Source organism: Ambystoma mexicanum, chromosome 8, assembly GCF_040938575.1.
Source record: "Ambystoma mexicanum isolate Mex_15411 chromosome 8, UKY_AmexF1_1, whole genome shotgun sequence".
NCBI lineage: Eukaryota > Metazoa > Chordata > Amphibia > Caudata > Ambystomatidae > Ambystoma > Ambystoma mexicanum.
The window spans coordinates 294336762-294360262 of NC_090929.1; the positions used below are offsets into that span (position 1 = coordinate 294336762).

The window sequence follows — 23501 nt, forward strand, 5'->3', positions numbered from 1 at the left end:
GCCTTATGTATATTCGAGGCCAGGTCCATTAGATACTCCTTCTCACCACAGAATTACTCAGGGAAATCTCTCAACTCTCTGGAGCACTGGTGTTCCAACTCAAACTGGGTACGATCACCCTTTTCGTTAAAAACCTCAGACATCTGCAACATAAATGTGTCCATGGGAAGAGGGGCATTCTTCTGAGTTGTGCTGGAGCTGACAGCATTGAACAGTGGTGAGGGGGGGGGGGGGCATTGCTGGGAGCTTCATGTCTGAGGGGAGAGCAGCGCAGCGTTGGGTCAGATTAGTGTCTGCCGGATCCAGGACTGAGCCCATAGGTGTGGGTTGGCTGTTTCGCGAGGGGTGCCTGCCACCACCTTCAAGAGCGGCGGGACCCATAGAAGCCACCGGCGTGGAGGCCAAATCCATCATTGATTGATTTTCAGCTTCCTTCGGTATTCATACCATCAAAGCACATATCATACAAATAAAGTAAAAAAGTGTTCAAGTGTGTCATTAATTTAATGTCATTGTTTTTTTTTTTATAACGCACCTAATACCATAACTGAGTTCGGTTTCTAAGCACAGATCCGGGATTCGAACCTCTGTTGCTCTGCGTGGTCTTGCTGCCATGACCAGCACGTTGACCCTGTGCCAACCTGCGTTCAGAAAATCATTCACCATTTTACCAAATCTCAGCCATGTAAACACCCATTAGTTAAAAGTGCGTTACAGAATAAAAAAAACAAAAAGAATATAAATCTGGTTACATAATCCATTGTATTCAAATTCATTTTGTGATTATTGCACTAGCTACAAGTCCAATAAAAACATCACCAAAATTGCTCTAAGGTTAATGCAGTTAAAGTGATCTTAGATGGTGGCGCTACCGGTAGCGTTAATCACTCCACACCTCTGTAGCCATGCCCTGTGAAGATATTTGGCCATGAGGTATACCACGCCGGGCTCACCAGTGTTTTTACAAAAGTGCAGTGCATCCGCAGTTCTACGAATGCCCTACAGTCTAAAAATTGGGAATACATATATAACTGTTAAATCATCATAGCCATGGCACAACAACATAAAATTAAGAAAGGTTTCAAGAGGTGCTCGACCAACCAGACACTCTAGGATTGTTTAACACACTCAGGTTCCTTTTAATTCATCATTGCCAGGGCCTTGGCGCATCTTGAGCTGAATTCTTCCCATTCCTCCAGAGTAGAGGAGTGGTTGGGAAAAGGTGACGAATTTGGTAGCACACTCCTGTAGGGCCTAGGGCGTCATGGATTGGCATGAGCTGTAATCCTGCGGGTCGTGATCCTTTCCCAAACAGTTTAGGCAAATAATGTGGGGGTCAGAGCCAGCCCTCTTGAAGCCTGAGGCCTTCCTGTGGTAGATGCTAGAAGCACCCTTTCCGAAGTGTACAGAGTGCGCTGTAAAAAAGGAACTGAGGTCATGGGCATGGCGGCTCTATATATACTGGCCTCGACGTCACACCAGGCATAGGGCACTTAGCAGCGCAGGGTGGATACAGAGCCTTGATGCAGCCCGATGTGGCAAGAAGGTTCCTGAAGACAGATGGCACTGAAGTTTGAATATCATAGATGAGGACTCGATGGGAGGAAGGAACCTATCATAACGTGTTTTATTGTTGCCCACAGGGTATTGCCTCTTATTGTTATCACACATCACAGGTGTAGCAACGTCACAGGTGTAGCACTAAAAGAGGCCAGGATATAAGACTTAATGGCTGCAAGAAAACCCACACAACGACCTTTCAAACAAATAACTAGCATATACAAAGACCATTAAATAACAACGTTTCACAGTTCACACGTCGACATGTAACACCAGGTGAATATTCTGAAACTTCCCCAAACAGCCTTGAACAAGAACCAGAAGAGGTGTTACTTGCCCTCTTCCCTCACTGCAATCATCAGAGCCAGAAGAGGTGTTACCTGCCCCTCTACACTCACTGCAATCATCAGAGCCAGAAGAGGTGTTACCTGCCCCTCTACCCTCACTGCAATCATCAGAGCCAGAAGAGGTGTTACTTGCCCTCTACCCTGAGTGGAATCATCAGAGCCAGAAGAGGTGTTACTTGCCCCTCTACCCTCACTGCAATCATCAGAGCCAGAAGAGGTGTTACCCGCCCCTCTGCCCTCACTGGAATCATCAGAGCCAGAAGAGGTGTTACCTGCCCCTCTACCCTCACTGCAATCATCAGAGTCAGAAGAGGTGTTATCCGCCCCTCTACCCTCACTGCAATCATCAGAACCAGAAAAGGTGTTACCCGCCCCTCTGCCCTCACTGCAATCATCAGAGCCAGAAGAGGTGTTACCCGCCCCTCTACCCTCAATGCAATCATCAGAGCCAGAAGAGGTGCTACCCGCCCCTCTGCCCTCACTGCAATCATCAGAGCCAGAAGAGGCGTTACCCGCCCCTCTGCCCTCACTGCAATCATCAGAGCCAGAAGAGGCGTTACCCGCCCCTCTACCCTCACTGCAATCATCAGAGCCAGAAGAGGCGTTACTCGCCCCTCTACCCTCACTGCAATCATCAGACCCAGAAGAGGCGTTACCCGCCCCTCTGCCCTCACTGCAATCATCAGAGCCAGAAGAGGCGTTACTTGCCCCTCTACCCTCACTGCAATCATCATCAGAGCCAGAAGAGGTGTTACCCGCCCCTCTACCCTCCCTGCAATTATCAGATCCAGAAGAGGTGTTACTTGCCCTTTACCCTCACTGGAATCATCAGAGCCAGAAGAGGTGTTACCTGCTTCGCTACCCTCACTGGAATCATCAGAGCCAGAAGAGGTGTTACCTGCCCCTCTACCCTCACTGCAATCATCAGAGTCAGAAGAGGTGTTACCCGCCCCTCTACCCTCACTGCAATCATCAGACCCAGAAGAGGCGTTACCCGCCCCTCTACCCTCACTGCAATCATCAGACCCAGAAGAGGTGTTACCCGCCCCTCTACCCTCACTGCAATCATCAGAGCCAGAAGAGGTGTTACTTGCCCTCTACCCTCAGTGGAATCATCAGAGCCAGAAGAGGTGTTACCCGTTTTGCTACCCTCACTGGAATCATCAGAGCCAGAAGAGGTGTTATCTGCCCCTCTACCCTCACTGCAATCATCAGAGCCAGAGGAGGTCTTAGTTGCCCCTCTACCCTCACTGGAATCATCAGAGCCAGAAGAGGTGTTACCTGCCCCTCTACCCTCACTGCAATCATCAGACCCAGAAGAGTTGTTACCCGCTCCTCTACCCTCACTGCAATCATCAGACCCAGAAGAGGTGTTACTTGCCCTCTATCCTTACTGGAATCATAAGAGCCAGAAGAGGTGTTACCCACCCCTCTACCCTCACTGCAATCATCAGAGCCATAAGAGGTGTTACCAGCCCCTCTACCCTTACTGCAATAATCAGAGCCAGAACAGGTGTTACCCACCCCTCTACCCTCACTGCAATCATCAGAGCCAGAAGAGGTGTTACTCGCCCCTTTACCCTCACTGGAATCATCAGAGCCAGAAGAGGTGTTACTTGCCCCTCTACCCTCACTGCAATCATCAGAGCCAGAAGAGGTGTTACCCGCCCCTCTACCGTCACTGCAATCATCAGACCCAGAAGAGGTGTTACTTGCCCCTCTACCCTCACTGGAATCATCAGAGCCAGAAGAGGTGTTACCCGCCCCTCTACCCTCACTGCAATAATCAGACCCAGAAGAGGTGTTACCCGCCCCTCTACCCTCACTGCAATTATCAGACCCAGAAGAGGTGTTACCCGCCCCTCTACCCTCACTGCAGTCATCAGAGCCAGAAGAGGTGTTACTTGCCCTCTACCCTCACTGCAATCATCAGAGCCAGAAGAGGTGTTACTTGCCCCTCTACCCTCACTGGAATAATTAGAGCCAGAAGAGGTGTTACCCGCCCCTCTACCCTCACTGCAATCATCAGACCCAGCAGAGGTGTTACCCGCCCCTCTACCCTCACTGCAATCATCAGACCCAGAATAGGTGTTACCCGCCCCTCTCCCCTCACTGCAATCATCAGAGCCAGAAGAGGTGTTACTTGCCCTCTATCCTCACTGGAATCATAAGAGCCAGAAGAGGTGTTACCCGCCCCTCTACCCTCACTGCAATCATCAGAGGCAGAAGAGGTGTTACCCGCCCCTCTACCCTTACTGCAATCATCAGAGCCAGAAGAGGTGTTACTTGCCCCTCTACCCTCACTGCAATCATCAGAGCCAGAAGAGGTGTTATTTGCCCCTCTACCCTCACTGGAATCATCAGAGCCAGAAGAGGTGTTACCAGCCCCTCTACCCTCACTGGAATCATCAGAGCCAGAAGAGGTGTTACTTGCCCTCTACCCTCACTGGAATCATCAGAGCCAGAAGAGGTGTTACCCGCCCCTCTACCCTCATTGCAATCATCAGAGCCAGAAGAGGTGTTACCCGCCCCTCTACCCTCACTGCAATCATCATCAGAGCCAGAAGAGGTGTTACCCGCCCCTCTACCCTCCCTGCAATTATCAGATCCAGAAGAGGTGTTACTTGCCCCTCTACCCTCACTGGAATCATCAGAGCCAGAAGAGGTGTTACCTGCCCCTCTACCCTCACTGCAATCATCAGACCCAGAAGAGGTGTTACCCGCCCCTCTACCCTCACTGCAATCATCAGACCCAGAAGAGGTGTTACCCGCCCCTCTACCCTCACTGCAATCATCAGAGCCAGAAGAGGTGGTACTTGCCCACTACCCTCACTGGAATCATCAGAGCCAGAAGAGGTGTTACCCGCCCCTCTACCCTCACTGCTATCATCAGAGCCAGAAGAGGTGTTACCCGCCCCTCTACCCTCACTGCAATCATCAGAGCCAGAAGAGGTGTTACCTGACCCTCTACCCTCACTGCAATCATCAGAGCCAGAAGAGGTGTTACTTGCCCCACTACCCTCACTGGAATCATCAGAGCCAGAAGAGGTGTTACCCACCCCTCTACCCTCACTGCAATCATCAGACCCAGAAGAGGTGTTACCCGCCCCTCTAGCCTCACTGCAATCATCAGAGCCAGAAGAGGTGTTACTTGCCCTCTACCCTCACTGCAATCATCAGAGCCAGAAGAGATGTTACCCGCCCGTCTACCCTCACTGCAATCATCAGAGCCAGAAGAGGTGTAACCCGCCCCTCTACCCTCCTGCAATCATCAGAGCCAGAAGAGGTGTTACCCGCCCCTCTACCCTGACTGCAATCATCAGAGCCAGAAGAGGTGTTACTTGCCCCTCTAACCTCACTGGAATCATCAGAGCCAGAAGAGGTGTTACCCTACCCTCACTGCAATCATCAGAGCCAGAAGAGGTGTTACCCGCCCCTCTACCCTCACTGCAATCATCAGAGCCAGAAGAGGTGTTACTTGCCCCTCTACCCTCACTGCAATCATCAGAGTCAGAAGAGGTGTTACTTGTCCTCTACCCTCACTGGAATCATCAGAGCCAGAAGAGGTGTTACTTGCCCTCTACCCTCACTGCAATCATCAGCTGCTCACTTCACAAAAAGCCACTCAGACTAAAAGAAGAGTCCTGAAGTTTGGGACAGACAGGATGTATTTCACGCAAAAATATTGACAGTTTTCCAAGAACATGGGGAATGTACATAAAACCCAAAATGATCAGCGCATCACCTGTGTGGTGCGGCAAAAGAAATATAATTCCAGAGACGCAGGTGAAAGCCAACAATACAATACATGACATTACGGGAAACGTTAGGGTCAGTCAGAAATACTTTGGCTGGTTCTTCCTGATTCAGTTTAAGAAAACATACATTAGAGACAGTTCTGTACTGTCTGCTTCATCAGACGCACCAACGGAGGTATTTCAGTTCAAAGTGTGGCCACTTATGCCAACATGATGTTACGAAGGCACACATTTAAATAGGATCAGAGTAGCCAATGCTGTACTCCTTTCCCCATCCTTAGAGTAGGACTGTGATGCAGAGTTTTTTTTTGGGGGTTCCAACTTCCTACGCCCTGCAACCTAATTGTTCTCCTGTTCAGGCGTGTCGCGTTGGTGTGAAAAGGTTCGGAGGAACCAAAGCCCCGACCTCCATGGATAAGTATCTTAGTTTTAGTTTTCACACAAAATAACTGCGCCACACAATAGTCTTTTTCAAGGAATTGTATTGAAATAATTTGAAGAATCCTTTCTGTGTCTGTAAGTATGTAATTGATTACATGCACGTATGTTTGTGCACTTATGTAAAGAAATGTGAATTGAACATATGCCCTATTTTTAAAAAGGCTCTTGTGAAGCCGAAACACGTGGCAAACAGGGCACTCAAATAATTCTTATATATAGATTTATTCAAATTATTTCAATACAATTCCTTGAAAAAGACTATTGTGTGGCGCAGTTATTCCATGTAAGAAGACCTTGCAACCCTATAATAGCTCAATTTCCCCTTTTACAATAGTCCCCATTTATAGAAAAGAGAGCGCCAATGATTTCTCTGGCTCTTATTTTTTCCTTTATGGCAGTGCAATAGCACTCCAGCTATGGTTGTCCTATGGGGTTCCACGGCACTGTGCCATGACGTTTGTGTAGTTACAATAATAACCCAGCAGACACGACCTTAAACTAACTAAATTGGACTTCTGAATTCTCTGTTACCACAGGTCTCAATGTCACTGGTTTTCTCACGCCTTTACCCACCACCAACAGCTTAGTTACCCATGAAAAAGTGTTCGTACATTGGTAAAAATATCAAGGCCTACTTGCCACGCTGTGTGCCCAGAGTGCCGTGACAGCCAGGATGAGTGTCATACCGTCACCTTGAGGGCAAAAGGCCAGAGACGGGAGGAGAAACAATAGAGGGGACATGGAATCAGAAATAAACCCACAAGTGCCAAATTCATCAGTGCCAGCAGGGACAACCCTGGTTTTAGTTCCAAACTATGGCACTGAGATATCAACTATCTCTCTTGGAAAGTAGGACTATTGTCAAAATCAAATGCTAAGCTCTGCCCAGCAGAGCTGCTACAGTGGCTCTTGGTACCATAAAGATATCCCCTGTTTTCTTCTCCTTCCACATCCTATTCCTTACGAAGGTTCAAGTACTTCAGCAGTGGACGGATACACGTTGTGTGGAGAATCGCAGTACATAGGGGACGCAATGCAGAGCCACATCTCAGGCCACTTTAAGATTTTAAATGAGAGAGGCGTCATCATTTTGGAGGTCAACTTTGCGTCATTAGAAAATCATTTAACTGAACAGCAAGTTGGCTTTAGTCGGCTGCCCACCACTGATTCAGATGCGTCACTGATGTGGAAAGAATTCAGTTATACATTTGGTATCTGAGGATGGCACAGAAATGAAGACTGTGTAGAACAGTGTGCAAAGTGTAACAGCAAAACAACATTGTTAAAACAAACTAAAAAAACACGGGGTAATCCCTGGATATTTAGGAATTGAAGACCTAAGGAAGACGTCAGTCGCGCATTAAATTAGCACCGTATTATATATATATATCATTAAAGTCTGTCCTTTGTAAACAATATTTAAGTCCTTCAGAAGGAGCTTCAGTCCATGGCTTACGGTCGCCGTAGTATAAAAAAATGTCTTATAAATAGGAATTGTAGCACCCGAAAGATTTTCAGGGAAAGAGGAGTGTTTCCTTTTCAGGCCCTTCACTCCCCTGTTTGTGTGTAAGGAGGTAGCACAAGGTCGTTGCACCCCACGGCAGGTGTTTCTGAGGATGACTCTTCTCTTCAGCTGAAGCAGACTGGTCCAATGGTGAATCCGAAGTGGTGTGAGGCCTCCCCGCTGTGGAACACAGCCACATCTCGCAGAGGCAGTAAGGCCAGCTCCTCTGTGGCAAACGTCAGGATGGTGTCCATGAACACAGACTTGTTTTGAAACTGCAAAAAAAGAGGATTCATTACAATTGGTACAAGCTGATTGCTGCTTCTCAGAAACACTAAGCATGTGAGCTGTAATGAATGGAAGTGGAATCGGATCATCATTTCTCATTCAAGCTCTTTTGGTTTCTTTCAGTGAGATAGGACTGGGTAGAGCTATTAACAAAGAGGGGTGCATAAAGGCTTGGACAGTAGATCTTCCCCCCTGCTGAAACAACATGTGATTGCCTTCCCTACTCATACATCACAATATGACTTTGTAAGAGTACATGGAATTTGCTTGAGGGGGGTAGAACCTCTTCCTATGAAGACTTATCCATTGAGTTGTGATAGTCCCAGGCAACTGTAGTTTTTGGATTGTAGTGGTGGATGAGAGAAGGGACTATCCCTGGTGAACCAGGAGTGAGTATGGTTGGGTTGGAAACATCCTGAAAACAACCTGTGATTGGCAGTTCCTGGAATGATGTTGCAGATTGTTGGATGGGGAGGGAAGCATTGAGTAATGACCCACAGTAGGCATTTGGAAGGCTTTTATATTTCAGGAAGGCCGTGAGAGCAAGGGGATTGTGCTTGGTGGGTCATGGGTATAGATGATGGTCCCTTGAGAGGGGATGTCAGTGCCCAAAAGAGAATTATCTGGAAGATGAACAATTAAAAAAAAGAAAAAAACACTTGTATGTTGTAGGAGGTACCTGAAGTTTCATAACGTCTAGTGGCAAAATGCACTGTGTGGAGCCATCAAGTGCTACTCATGAGACATCACTCATTACGCAGTCAGCTTTCCAAACAAGCCTTACACTATCCTACCACTCACAAAGGTCACTATCTCTAGTACAGATTTAATTTTTGTATGCATTTTATACATGACCAAATATTTAGCCATCACTGAGGAGTGCTTTAAATTGCAAACAAGACGGTAGAAGAAGATAGGAAAGTATATCATGGCCCTCATTACGACCCAGGCGGTAAGTTACCGCCTGGGTCGTACCCTTACCACCATGGTGTAAACTATGTTTACACCATGGCGGATGGCGGATTTACCGCCCCATTCCAAGGTGAGTGGGGCGGTAAATCCCCATTTCCCATTTTACCCTTCCCCATTCCCATTTTTGCCCCATAGGGTATAATGGGAATGGGGAAAGGCGCTAATTACGCCACTGTAAATTACGGTGGCGTAATTAGCACCAAGATCCCTTTGCGGCATGGGTTTTAACGCCTGCAAAAAGCAGGCGTTAAAATCACCATCCCGCAAAGGGACCTTGGAATCAGGCGTTAAGGGTCGGCGCCGTTTACGGCGCCGTAAACCCCTTAACGCCTGGGTCCTAATGAGGGCCCATGTCTTTATAAGCGTTTAGTTGTAAATGCACACTGGGATATTCAGGTTCCAATTCCACCACAATCTCTTGGCCTAGATGGACTGTTGCCCAAACCCATCAACTATAGTAAGAAATCTTGGAACGAAAATGGACAACACCCTCACTCTTGATCTGCAGATCAGAGCCATTGTTAGAAGCTGTTTCTCTCAGCTCTGCATGCTACTCCACTCCTTACCAAACTTAATATTCTCCCACAGGGCCCTGGCCATAGGTTTTCTAATACTATCCAGATTAGACTAGGCAAACAGCTTCTATCTCGGAATCCTAGATTACCTAAATAGTACGTTCCTTACCTGTAACTCCTGTTCTCCAGCATTGGTATCTTTCATGGATTCACATGCTTTGAATATTCCCCGTCGTCGGCCTGGGAATCCTCCCCAGCCTTATGATGGGGAAAATTCAAAGCATGTGAATCCATGAGAGATCCAATGCTGGAGAAGGAGGAAACTTCAAAAACTTCAAAAGGCAGCAGCAAGACTACTACTCAGACTGAAGTGATTTGAACATAACACACCAGCATTTCATACTCTCCACTGGCTGCACATCAACAAAAGGGTTAATTTCAAAACCGTGTTCATCACTCATCGTTCATACAATGGAGGGGGGGTTTCATCCTTCAGAAGTAAGTTTCAATACTACACTCCTTCCAGAACACTAGGATCCATCAATGCACCAACTTCAACAAGAAACTACAAGGAGGATCCTCTTTTTCAGTTCTGACCACAAAATGGTGGAACACCCTACACAAACCACTCTGCCTGGAGGAGAACCACCTCACTTTCAGGAAACAGCTCAAGACTTGACTTTTTAAACAACCACTTTGAAAGAAAGGGAAGAAGCTGAGCAACGAAAATTTAGGGTAATTTACGACACGCGTTTCCCAGAACTCTTGGCACTACCATCTGCGGAAAACCAATGTGACTCATGGAAACACTCCTGCGTGACACTGGTCTGCACATTTAATCTCAGTGAAATTTACCACCAATAGCCAGGAAGTGAAAACACCCTCACCTCCCCTCTCCACCTCATTCCTCCCTCAACTAACTCCTCACTACTAACATTTTGCATCTTTACACCTCCCACACTCCTACAGACGACCTCCTAGGTCTAGTAAACCTAATCGATTCAGACCCTATCCAACCGCTTTTAAAAACCATCCTGTTAATTTTTGCATGCACAGCCAGAGGGCTGCCCATATGGCTAACCTGCCTGGTCAGTACCAACCACAAACCACGTGGGGCTCATTACGAGTTGTTGGGTGGTATTCTGGCAGTAAATCGACCAGAATACCAACCAATAGAACACCCAATAGAATTACTGTTACTGCCATTTGGTCTGGCAGAATTACTGCCGGATTACAAGTGGCAGTTAATCCCCAGAGTCCACTGGACTCTTTGGAGCATTTTTGGCAGAATTACTGCCAGCGGAATTACCGCTGCGGTAATTCTGCCGATTTTCAGTGGAAAGTGGGAGGATTTACCTTCAACATGATGCTGGGGTAAATCCTCCACTCCGTAGGAAAAGTGGTGGTTATTCCGTTACTGCCAATTTTTTCCCATACAGCCATACTCTTAATGAGCTCCATAGAGATGTTCATATCGACACACAGGTAACGGCCACTTACGACCTGCACACATCAACACCAAAGGTTTCTGCATCTGCCTTCCCCTATCCGACTAACACACCCTGCCCTCCTTTCTTACAGAGCCATGTGCAGCCAGACCAACATTATTGTCAGAAGGGCGCTATATAAGACCACTTTACATTACATTACATATTTAATGCTACTTGGATTCCTCTCTTTCCTTGTGTTCAGTGTATGAGAGAGGTCAACCCAAATCTAGGCAACATGGTTACCCTTAAGTCCACCTGTCTCTCAGTGGTAAATGTAGAAGGACTGACATAGAAGCAGTCTCAGGAGAGGAGCAGGGCGGATACGGGTATATAAACCACTTTAATACACATAATAAGGGAATATCCAGACAGCATATTACTCAAAATAAATATTTATTTACTGCTGTGCCGTAAACGAAATGCAGAACTGCAGTGGAGTAATTGGTGAAATGGATAGTTCAGATCTTTAGGATGTGACCCTGCTAAATTAGGGTAACCCAGCCTGATCGACTTGGGTCTGCTGTCACAAGGCGTGTCCAAGATAGGAGGCAATGCAACACATAGGTGACTATAATAAAGCCAAATGTCACTGGCAAGTGTAAAAGACAGTGGGGCTCATTACAAGTTGGGCATTGTGGGTAAAAGACAGGGGCATTACTGTATACCACCGCATTACTGTTCAGCTATAACTTTGGCAGAAATCTCTACAGAATGACCACAGTGAAATTACTGCAGCAGTAATTCCGCCAAAAATCACCCATGCAGTCCAATGGACTCCAATTAATGGGGACTAACACTGCCTACCGCTACTTGTAATCTGGCGGTAATACTGCTGGACCAAGTGGCGGTAACAGTCATTCAGTTTAGTGGTATCTCAGTGGATTTACCGCTGAGATACCACCAAACCTATAATGAGCCCCAGTGTCTAGCAAGGAACCAATCATTCTGATGACTAAAGAAGATTCTCCAGCAAGAATGAGGACTTTAGAGTTACCAGAGTTGTTGCTGGGTTGCAGACAACGTTCAACTGATACTTGGCTAGGATGCAGTGGCAGATGACACAGGTCCAGTAGACAGGCGGTGGCTCAGCGATGCAAGCCGTGTTCCCTCTGCGTTCCAGTAGAAGAATGTTTTTTTGTTCATGGTAATTTTTTCTAACTGTAGGCCACTCCCTCCCTTTCATGACTAACCATGTAAGACAAGAAGCAAATCTCCATCTTTGAGCTACGGGGTCATGGTGTCTTTCAACCGAGCTTATCCCAACAAGTTATGGGGAGGCTGCACTGCTCACAGTTCTTTCTGATCAACTCAGAAGGCTCTTACCGCAGATCTAAGCTGTGATTCACCTTCAGAGTGTGATCCTGTGCAGGATGCTGAGCCTCATCACAATGTGTCTTTGGGTTCAAGGGTACATCTAATTGCTTCATCACTCAGTCTAGTGGTTGAAAAATTGTAGTCACAGTTTCCCTCATTTTATAGGAATACTGGAAGCTTGGTTTCCGCCGAGCTGCCAATAACAAACATGTACGTTTTCAAATCTTTGTCTGCCACCCATTCATTGAGGGGTCATCACATTTAAACTTTCTCTATATTCTTCCTGACAAACACAACATGTTGATTCAGTCCTGACTCCAGACATCCTACTTAAATACTCACCATATCTGACCTTTGCTGCCCTGCTAACAGGCTTTCCTGGGCTCCAGGTAGAACTGCCATGTATAGTCATATCATTTTAGCTATTGATTCATTTTAGTGTTACTAAATAAAGAGTTCCACCTAACACGCTTTGCCAGACAGCATGTATGCTCCCTAATTCAAAGTGACAGGAAAGTGCTGGGGTGACTTGCCATGGGCTCATAGCCTAGTCACAGCTCAGAACCTTTGCCATAACAGTTTATATAGCTCATAGCAGAGATTTTCAAGAGCACAGAATTTGCTGGCGGAAGTGTTAGATGGAGGAAAGAAATGAAGGATAAGGGCGTGGAGGGCTTTCCAGCCAGATTCTAAAGTGTTGTAATTTGGGGTGAGTCTCAGTAGAATGGGTAGAGAAAAACAGTACTTGGGAACAATGAGAAGGCTTCTCTTCTGGTTCATTCCTTAATACCGTTTTGGACCTTCAGTAGCATTGTGTTGGAGCATGGTGAGACACATGTGTCCACCTAGGGGTACCTTCTTCTTCAGGTGGCTGGTGTGCCAAAGGGGAGGGATTTCTAGATGATTCATAGTGATTTGCACTCTACAGGGGCATGCAGTGGCAGCTGATGGATGTCCTTGAGAGTTGGGGTAACGCCAGATTGAGCAAACTGGGAGAGGAGGAAACAGCCCCCATCAACGTGGAAGAGAAGTTATTGCATCAACATACAGAGAAAAAAAATAACAAATGTACGGTTACTGCGCATTTGCAGTAATCAGAAATGCGGAATCCCCGCTATGCTGCACAAGGGGAACAGCGGTTGCTGGGGTGTCCTCCACTCCCATTGTGCGGTATAAGGTTTTCAGGTGTTGCAGCGGTATCCCCCACACTTGTGAGGCCGGGATTGTGCCATTGCACAATGGATGTGATACCTATGTAATCACAGTGTGCCTGCATTTTTGCACTTGAAATGTCAGTTTGCGATATTTTTGAGCGCTCAGTGATCACACAGATCCAAAGAGAACACAGGCTTGCACTGAGATCGGACAGAGGAAAGGTTTGTTTTTTTCCAGAGGTAACTTAAAAAACTTAGCTGGTATCAAGCCTGGTCTGCTTCCCTTTTATGTGCTCCTTTGAAGGCCATGGACAAAAAAGGGCAGACATTTCAAACCAGAGAAGGCGAGGGAGAATCCCTTGAGGTTCATTTCAGATCCAGTCCTCTAATACGAGCTGGGTTTTGCCAACACCAATGAGGGTGAACTCTGTGGGATTGCCAATAGTGTAGACTGTGGCTATCTATGGTAAGATGGTGTCCTGGCAGGATTTAAGGCAGTAAATTACTCTGTCTGATAGGCCTATGAGGTAAACCACAGTGTCAGTAGCCTTGTCAGTAGCCTTGTGTCATGTTGTGTCTGGACAGTAGGCACCCCGGAGAGTCCACATAGAGATTGCGCATAGAATGGAACTGTTAGTCTTCACAATGCTATCATCTGCTATAAAGGATAGCAGTGTGCCATCTTACCTCACATCCCTGCAGAGTTGCCAGGTAGCTTTGCTCCCTGGTATCAGCCAGGAACTTCACCTCCATCTCAGCTGGCTTCTGCTCCTTCTCTGTTTCAGCCCGACAGGAGTATGCAACCGTCTGTGTGGCAAGGGTGCTGTGCAGCTTGAGGAATCGGAGCTGAACAGTACTGCTGTTGGCATACTCAAACTGCAGGAGTAAGAGATAAATAGAGGTGAAATCCACACATACCAATAAAGAGTATTGCCCCAAGGCTCCCCACCACTGGAGGCTTCACTCTGCAAAAGGTTCATACAACCCCTAACTGAGAGCAACTAAAAATCCACTGTCAACATAGCACTCTAGAAGACATTTTAGGATATGTGTGAAGCCATGTTACAAATGTAAGCTTTGGGAGTTGTGATGAAGTGAGCTCCCAGGCATTGTCAGAGGGACCTAGGAGTGATATCACCAGGTTCTCGAGCCAGGCAGGATGCTTATAAAAGTGTCCCATTGGCAAGCGATAGGAAAGATTTCTCTTTTAGCAACTTTCCCTCCATAGTTTTATGGACCCCCAAACGTTTTGCTTTTGTTTGTGAGCCTGTCCTGACTTTTTACAGTGACGTGGCCTTTTGTTCATTTTGTTTTGGGGAAACAGATCAGTCCTTCAGACTATCAGTACTGGGAAACTATGTTTCCCATTTGTCGTTTACACTTTTGTAACTTTTTTACCTTGCACACAGCATCTTACAATGCAGTGCAATGGGGAAACATTTGTATCATTGTAGTCTTTTACATCTGGGATTTTTGGTTACTTTTATGTGCCTAAAGACAAGCTGGTGGCAGCAGATATATATTTACCATCTTTGTGTTATTTCTAGTGTGCGCATTTTCATTTACTGCATAAGGCTTTTAAACGTGCTAGTGCACCTAAAATGGCCACGCTACAAGATTTTCACTTATTATTTGCCATATTGCTGTTTGGCTTTCTTTCTGCCTTGCAAATTAAAAAGGGGGGTCCTGGGAGTCCCTCTGCCAGACATTAGTCCTGGTTACAAGAGCCTTACCCAGAGTCTTTAGCTCATTATCTTTCACACAGAAGAAATATCCCAAACATATCAGTCTTTGTCCTGCCCTGGGGCAGTTGATAAAAAACTATTGAGCGCTTGTCTGTTTTTTCCATTATGTGTCATTTAGATTTAAAAATCGTGCTGTACCAGTAGCAGCATAAAGGAAAGTACAGTGGTGCTTTTTCTTCTTAGGGTTTGGGGTGCGCTGGGGACACAGCTGGTCCCACCAACATCTAAAGCAAAAGAGACTTCACATGAATAGCGCTGTGAGGTCATCCTTCTGGCAACACAAGCTTCGCTGCTGGAGATTCTTACCGAGAATCCGTTGGGAAGAGAGCTGAACCACTGGAAGCTGTCCTGGCTGGTGTAGTCTGCAAGCCACGCTCTCACGGGTACCTAGGAGTTCCAGAGAAGGAGAGGTCACACATCAGCCACACACCGACAAGCTTAGTAACAATGCATGCGATATGCCACCAACAAGTAAGAATTTTACTCATCAGGCCATTCAATCAGTGTTCGCTGGTCCAGCAGTTGTTCCACAATGAATTCTAGCTACTTAACACTTTCTATGGCTTGATCTACTTAGTGATATTCTGTTTGGATAGTGTACGTTCACAGACTGGCAGAAAGACGCGTCCACTTATTGATGACATTCTGCCACCCAAACGCCCATCTCTTGTTCAAAACCTTGTTACTAGTCCAGATGGTTCTCCGTAGTGTTAACAAATAGTAAAAACGAGTGCAGATCTGGATTTGGTTAAGTACACTTCTAGAGTGCCTGTCTGCCACATAGGTATTTTCTTGGCACAGCAAAGTACGCCAGATTTTCAACAACCGATGAATATACTGATAAGAGAAAAGGAAAATCTTGCCCCCTCCTCCTGAGAACAAAATAATACTCAATGGAGGAAAATGGACATGGAATGAGCTTCTACCGGGCTAAGAGTGAAGGCTTGTCCACATGGCCTATATTTGACAAAGGATGGAGCAATAAAACCTGCTCTTAGCAGGGTCGGACTGGGCCATCAAATTGTCTCGGGCACCAATGAAAATTTGTCCCACAGTTGCAAATGGTTATTCATTCCTTTTCGGAAATTGTTTGAATAATACCCAAGGGGGAGTTTTTTTGACAAAGTGTGATGCAAATTGTGCATTTTAAAGAATATGTATTCAGCAACACTTGTCAAAACCACTAGCCGCAGAGTGAATGAACTCATCAAACTGGTCCAAATTGGTCAAAAAAAGTCGCCCACTTTGACCAATAAAACTGGGCACACCAGCATTTTGTGTTGTTGGTGTGGCCATGGGCCTATTGCCCCATAGGCCAGTCTGGGCCGGCTTAGAGGTTGCCATTGCACAGGTAGATACGTAACAGCTTTGCACAAAAGGAAAAATGAACTTTGTTGCATTGAACCCCTAGTGAGCAACATCTAATGCCTTAAGATTTGATGCTCTAAAATTCAGGCGGTCAGTTCCAGAGACATAGTTCTGAGTGCGCATATTCCAGAGGTTTATAGGCTGCAAGATTCTGAAGTATTTACAAACACCCAGAGGTAGGTCAAAATCTTGGTGAGATGCTATTGCTGCAATCGCAGCATGCACCCCGTTATCAGGCGAGGGAAGAGGAAGATCTACGTTGGGAATGTTGAGCTGATAAGAAAAATGATATAGCCTTAAAATCTGCATCGGCAGGTGGGACTGGCCATCGCCATCCAGAGCCAAAGAAGGACTTGGCAATGGATGAGGTCTGTCAATGGCTAACCCTACCTGCAGAGTGGGGTGTTAAGGCTATCAGCACGCCAGCATGTTGCTCGAAGTGCGAATAGTTTGACCAAAAGAAAACCCATTCCATTTGATGAAGAGGTGTGTGGGGCTATGAGCGCCTTCACCAAAGGTAGTCCATTCTGAAAATGTTTGCAACTATGACTTGGGTCCGAGTCCCTTGTCGCTGTCCATAGCGGCTGGTAGGTGTTAAGAGGTGGCATGTTGTGATGCAGGTAAATGTGCAATGGGGTTGGGGGAGGGGAGGGCTGAGGAGGAGAAGATGGAGATGGCAGGGGGGGCGCACCAGCTTTAGGGCAAGTCCAGAGCTGAAAAGGGAGAATGGTGCCCAGCACACGGATATACTGAAAACTATAGATCTTTATTTTGTTACATATACATAACTCTATCAGGTCAAATACGTACTTAACATATAATATACAGTATGAAAAAAAAGACAGAGTACACTATAAATACAGTATATGTCTCTAAGGACCCTCCTCATCCCACTGCCTTTATGTGGGTCAACTATCTCGGATAGACAACCAGCATACATTAACCAGTGGAGGGGCAGGGGCACAAGAGAACCACACAACCTAGCAAAGTAGGTAAGACCCTACAGGCCTGCACAATAAAGTTCAGTGTCCTAAAGACACAACCTGCCCCCGTTACATGTGGGAGCTCCTAGACCAGGTGGACAGGAACTAACACATGTAGATAGGGGGTAGGATAAAAAAGGGAAGTAGACATTTCAACCAGCAGGATAAATAACCTACACATCCGTTTTAATGTTGATCCTCTAGACTAGAGCACAGAACTAAAAATACTACAACTTCACACGTGGTAATTAAATATACTGATAAATGGGTAGGAAACATTTCAAAACCATAGCGAAAGGCCTGCAAGAATGAAAGATACATTTTAGAAACAGTTACCTTTGCAGTACACTTCAGGAGGAAATATTCACAGTCACCAAAACTCGCTACAGTGTAACAATACTTTCGCAAAGGGAAGAAATGTACAGCAAGATTTCAAAAAGACATTAAAAATCAGAGGTGAGTCCTAAAATTCTAGTTATTGGTCCAGATCTCCCTGAACCCCTTGTGGGTACTGGAACAATGTCCAAGGGTAGTACGTATCCCCTATTGTAACTTTAGGAGAGTTCTAGGAGGGGTAGAATGTTTCATAGGAATTCATTGGATAAAGTCAATAGGCCATAGGCTTTATTGGGAGAAATGCAGGTAAGTCTGTTTACCCCGCAGGTGTGGATATTGGATCAAAAGACCCCAGCGAGGACCAGACGTGACCACCAATGTCAGAAGGTGAACCAAATGCCAGAGAGGAAAATGTAGGAGAGCAGGTGTACCCCTAATGTAAGTCAATCGGAAATGCAGTTGAGAAAGATTCCCAAAGCTGGACCAGTGGGACCCCTACCAGTGGGACCCCTGAGTAGCTTTAATAGTCACCCACCCTAGGACCCTTAAGAACTCACAATGGCCGTTTCACCGACAACAGCTTCCACACAGCGAAATAGCCCAGGCTTCCTAATAACAATTTACAGAATCCGGTGCCCAGTGGCTTGAACCCATAAACCTCAAAGCCAAGCAAAGGAAAAAACAGCCTTCCCACAACATCGACCTTCAAGTTTTAAGTGAAGAACCAGTTGAGGAAAACTCTGGGAAGGCGAGGGAGCATGTGAATATAGCTCCCGGTGATTTGGTGGACACACAAGTGTGGCAGCTCAGCAGAAAATGATGCAGGGTGGGATTAACAGCTGGAGGCACATTTGGATATCCCAAGTAGCAGATCAGATGGGGTGTTGGTGTCCCATTGCCCTTCCAGGCAACAGCAGCGACCCCCAGCCAAGCAGAGGGTCCCAGTGATAAACGGCAAGAAGTGGTGATAAACGGCTGAGAAACTAGTCCACGCTTGGAAGATTGAACTCAGAAGATGAGTAGAGGCAGCAGGAGGATTCAGAAACACTGGTCCTTCAGGAGCAGAAAACACAAACTGGGATATGCCAAAATCACTCAACTGGGCCAGTACGGCCGTTGGTGTTAAAAACTGCACGAATCAGTGGACAAACAGCAGACCTGCTTCATTCAGGATCCAGAGCACAGAAGCAAGAAAGAGGAACAGGGACCAGGCAGGGCCAAAGCAAAAAAGGGCTGGCCAAAGACCAGTCCTCCCATCACAAGAGGGGAATGATGGCAAAAAGTCAGATAACCAACCACACTGGTTTGTCAGTAGGGCTGCCACTCACCCTAGACCACCCCCACAGGAAGTGAGAGGGAGGGCTCATGGACCTAAGTTGGCCATCTCCACTTTCAGTCACTAAGGAGAGAGCTATGTGGGCTAACAAAGCCCACATGGTCAGAATATCCATTTTGTGCCCTCGTGGTTTCCATGAAGAGAGGGAACCCTGAAACACAAAATGGCCAAGAGCTGGTCTACATAAATGCATTAGTGCCCCAAAGGCTACCAATGCAGTAAAATGGCTTGAACTGGTTAAGCCAAAACCAAAATGTAGCTGCCACCAAACTACTTCTATTTCTTTTTTTTAATACTTTATTTTTCATTTTACAACAACAACCAACACAAACAAGGAGTCCGACCCCCAACTGCAACTCACCATGTGCATTACACAGTGTATATCAACAATGTACATTACACAGAGATTCGCCTGCAGTTGCATACCACATACTTATTTAACCGCTCTGATCAAATAATGTTCATACAGCGCCCATATCTCCGGCGGCCGGGCATGTAGCGGCAGTGTCTGAATGAATGCTGTCTTCATGTCATGACAATAGGCCACATCCTGCAGCCACCCCTGTACACTTGGCGGATGACCCTTCCCCCATGCTACGGCGAGTAGCAGGCCTGCAAGGCGCCTGGACACCCGTGGCAAGGACCTTGTGCATTCACAGAAGTGCCACCATGGGATCCGGCTCCAATTGTTCCCCAATAATCAGCAAGACTCTTGCCAATGCATCCTCCCAGAACCGGAAAATCTGTGCACACTCCCAAACTAAATGGAGAAACCCTGCCGGGCAAATCCCGCATCTGGAACATGCATCTGGCGTGGAGGGGAAATGCCTGTGAAGCCTGGCCGGGCTATGGTAGACCTGATGCAGGAAGGTAAAGTGTATTCGTTTGAATTTCGAATGCAGGGATACTTTCAGGGTTTGGCCTAGCACATATTTCCAGTCTTCATCCAAAATTCCTCTGCCAAGATCCCTTTCCCACCGCTGGCTCATCGCCTCCCCCTCCCAAAGGATGTCTGTCATGAGAAGGTGTTAGTTCTAGGTTCTGGATTATCAATTATCACTTGATTTCTTGATAACTTAATCGTTATCCTGGGGTAAGGGCACTAGTAGGCACTCGTTTTTTGGTTTGGTCCTTAACTACTCTGTTTCCAGAGGGAGAGTTCCCCAATCCATCATGGTGGAGATGAAGCTGGTTGCCGATTGGTGCAGATTGGCACCTGAAGAATAAACAGGCATTCTAAACTGCCTTTCATTGTCCAGAGAAGATCAGGGAGGTTTTTGTGTCAGTTCCTGAGCTTAAGGCCAAGTTACAAGATTTTCAGTAAATAAGAATCTGAGAGAGAAGATCTACTAAGCAGACATCAACGTGGGAGAAGACATCCAGTAAAATTGGTGGGAGCACAGCGTATCTGATGAAAACAGTGTGTGAAGCTTTAATTAGGAAAAGACTTCCAGCACTTATTTTTGGAATCTAAATGTATAATATAGTTTAGGTAGTTAGAGATAACAGCAATTCTCTTCATGTTAAGGCCTAATTATAAGCAAGCTTGGTATTTTGCTTGCTTTCTTTTGGCGTGCGCTCTTCGCGTCCAAGTTAAATTCATGCTTCAGACTGTGAGGCAGTGTCTGAGGCGTGTCATTTCAAGACTGTTTTTCTGGTGAATTTCAATCACCTTTAAAAGGCAGACTATTTGTGCGTGCCGAGTACAAGCAAGTCTCGGAAAGCAAGAGAGTGTTTTGTTTGTAAATCAATAAGCGCGCATGCACGAAGACGGAACGGAATTCATGTTCTTTCCAGTCGCCTGATTCAGTTAGTGTTTCTCGTCAAGGACAATCTTCTTGCGTACATGCGCGAAAGTGCGCAGATTAGCGGTTTAGTCAGATGAGAGCTCGGAAATGATTCTCTTGCTACGCTACTATTTGAAAGTGCAAAAGCAGTGAATACAAATTCAGCTTTTAATGACTAAAGTGGTTTACAAGTCTTAAAGAGCTCCAGCAGAGAAATACAGTCTAAAACTGCTGAACCAGTTTACAGATTTTGGTTATTTTTTTAGATAAAGCTGCAAATAGTTTGATCTCAAGTTAAAGGCGTTCAGTCTTGGGATTTCCTGGGATTAATTACTAGCAAGATAACATTCTTCAATGTTCACTGTTTTAAGTTAAAAGGAACTGTTTAATAACTGATGGTACAAGGTTGATAGTTACACAGTCCACTGAATTTTTTCTTCAATTTCTCAAAGAATTTATTCATACCTCCTCGCAGAGGGTCACAGTTATTATTAGTTTCTTAGGGAATAGGGGGAGGGGGTGTTAGATTGTGAAGTTTGTAATCAGTCACAGTTTCTTTAGCCCGCTTCAGATCTGTGCCTAGACTGAAGAGCAGAATCTGTGTTATTTTTTATTTTCTCCACTTTCCCTTTCCCCTGGAGAAGTAGGGACTTCATTTGCTCCATAAATCAGCTGTTGACCACACTCTTCAGGGGATCTGTGGGGTTCAGCAGCTTCTGTGGACAAGAACATGCAGGACTGGACAGGCTGCTATAGATTCGCGATACAAGGCGAGCCTCACCCCGCCACTGAATCACCGCCTGCAGCAGTGCCCACGTAGAGGGTTGATGGGGAAATGAGAGGAAGTGTGCCTTGAACAGATACCGTACCTGGAAGGACAAAAAGATATCCAAAGCAGTACTCCCCCCCTCTGTTCTAGCCTGTTGCAGAGAAAGAAACACATCGTCAATAAAAAAGTCCCAAAAGGTGGAGATGCATAGCAGGCATGCACTCTCTCCCGTGATGGCCAATCCCGCCACATGCCGAGCTGGGATGAGTGGTGAATCCAGGGTGCTGACACCCATCCTACCCGCCATCTTCCTCCAGACTGCACAGGTGATCTTAACTATGTTGAGGGAGCCGGGCTCATTCCCCGAGGCCCCAAGGACCACTGATCGCAACAGGGCAGAAGCAGCGAATGCTCACTCCACTTGCACATGAGGCTGCATGAAGTGGTGGCATACCAGTGCACTAGAAAGTGCGCCTGTGCTGCCCAAGTTTAGCATTCTAAGTCCGACTGTGCTAGTCCCCCCTCTCAAATGACTGTATCAACGTGGCATATACCACCCTCGCCGGCTTCACTACCCAGATCAAATAACAGATGAGCCCCCACAGCCACAAGAAAAATCCACTGGAGAGGAACAGCAGGACATGGAGGAAGTGATATAGGAGTTTGGGTAACCCAATCATTTTTAGAATCGAGAATCGACCTAGCAGAGTACACTGAAGTGTCCTCTACCTTGCCACCGTATCCTAAAGGGCCCCTACTGCCTGACCACAGTTATCCTGGAAAAGTTCTTTGTGGCTACGCAACACCTCCACCCCCAGGTACCGGACCCCAGATGACTCCCACTTGAGACAAAACTCATTCTCAAACACCCTTGTCCCGTCCATGAGGGGGAAAACCACTGATTTGCTGCAGTTGATCCTCAAACCGGAGAACTCCCCAAACCTGATCACTTCCCGCATCACAGGAGCCAAGTTGTGCCCTGGGTCACAGAGAAAGAGAGCCACATCGTCCGCATACAGGGATATGATCATCCTATGTAACCCCAGCTGTAGCCCCGTTGGATATGCCTTTCCCTCAGGGTTGCTGCCAGAGGTTCCATTGCTAAAGCAAAGAGGAGTGGGGTCATGGACACCCCTGCCACGCCCCCTCCCTATATCAATGTTTCAGACCACGTGTGCCAAACCACTATCCTCACTGTCGGGTTAACGTATAAAAGAGACACCAAAGTGATAAAGCGGGCGCCAAGCCCCAGTTACTTGAGAACTGCAAATAGGTATTGCCATCGACAGAGTCAACCACCTTTTTAGCATCTAAAGAAACTGCAGCAGCTTGTACTCCAAGCTTGAGAGCCGCCAAAACCTCCTTCCCGGGACATACCAGGCCTGATCTGCTAGCACGAGGTCGGGCATCAAAGGGAGCAGCCGATTAGCTAGCACCTTGGCCAAGACCTTATTATCCATGTTAATTAACGAGAATGGCCGGTAGGATGCGCATTCTTCAGCTGGTTTCCCCTGTTTGTGCAAAATGACAATGTTCACCTTCCGTAGCGTGGGTTGAAGCATTCTGAGGCAAGAGACTCTGTATATACTCGCAACAAGACTGGGGCCAGTATAAGGGCAAATGCCTTATAGAACTCTCCTGGTAGGCCGTCAGGCCCCAGGGACTTGGACCCCGGAAGTTCCTTAATCACTGCCATAAATTCCTCTAGAGAGTTCTCTTGGTTGAGCACCTCGCAGAGATGGGGTACCGCGCAATACAGTTCCACCTCCACTAAAAAGTGCTGCACGCTCTCTGAGTACTGTGAGTACCTGGGCCTGTACAGGCATCTATAGAA

General features: G+C 46.6%; 1 protein-coding gene across 2 annotated transcripts in view; it reads right to left on the reverse strand.

Annotated features, from left to right (window-relative positions):
• Nucleotides 1-5557: 5557 nt before the first annotated feature.
• The window catches only part of LOC138471851 (collagen alpha-1(II) chain-like), a 1536387-nt gene continuing 1518443 nt past the window's right edge, over nucleotides 5558-23501 (reverse strand). For both annotated transcript variants that reach the window (XM_069609694.1, XM_069609695.1), the window contains 3 exons: nucleotides 15395-15475; nucleotides 14031-14219; nucleotides 5558-7885 (listed from right to left, as the gene is read on the reverse strand). In XM_069609694.1, coding sequence (XP_069465795.1) covers nucleotides 7736-7885; nucleotides 14031-14219; nucleotides 15395-15475 — 420 coding nt within the window. In that variant the 3' untranslated portion in view covers nucleotides 5558-7735. The remainder of the gene's footprint in view (nucleotides 7886-14030; nucleotides 14220-15394; nucleotides 15476-23501) is intronic.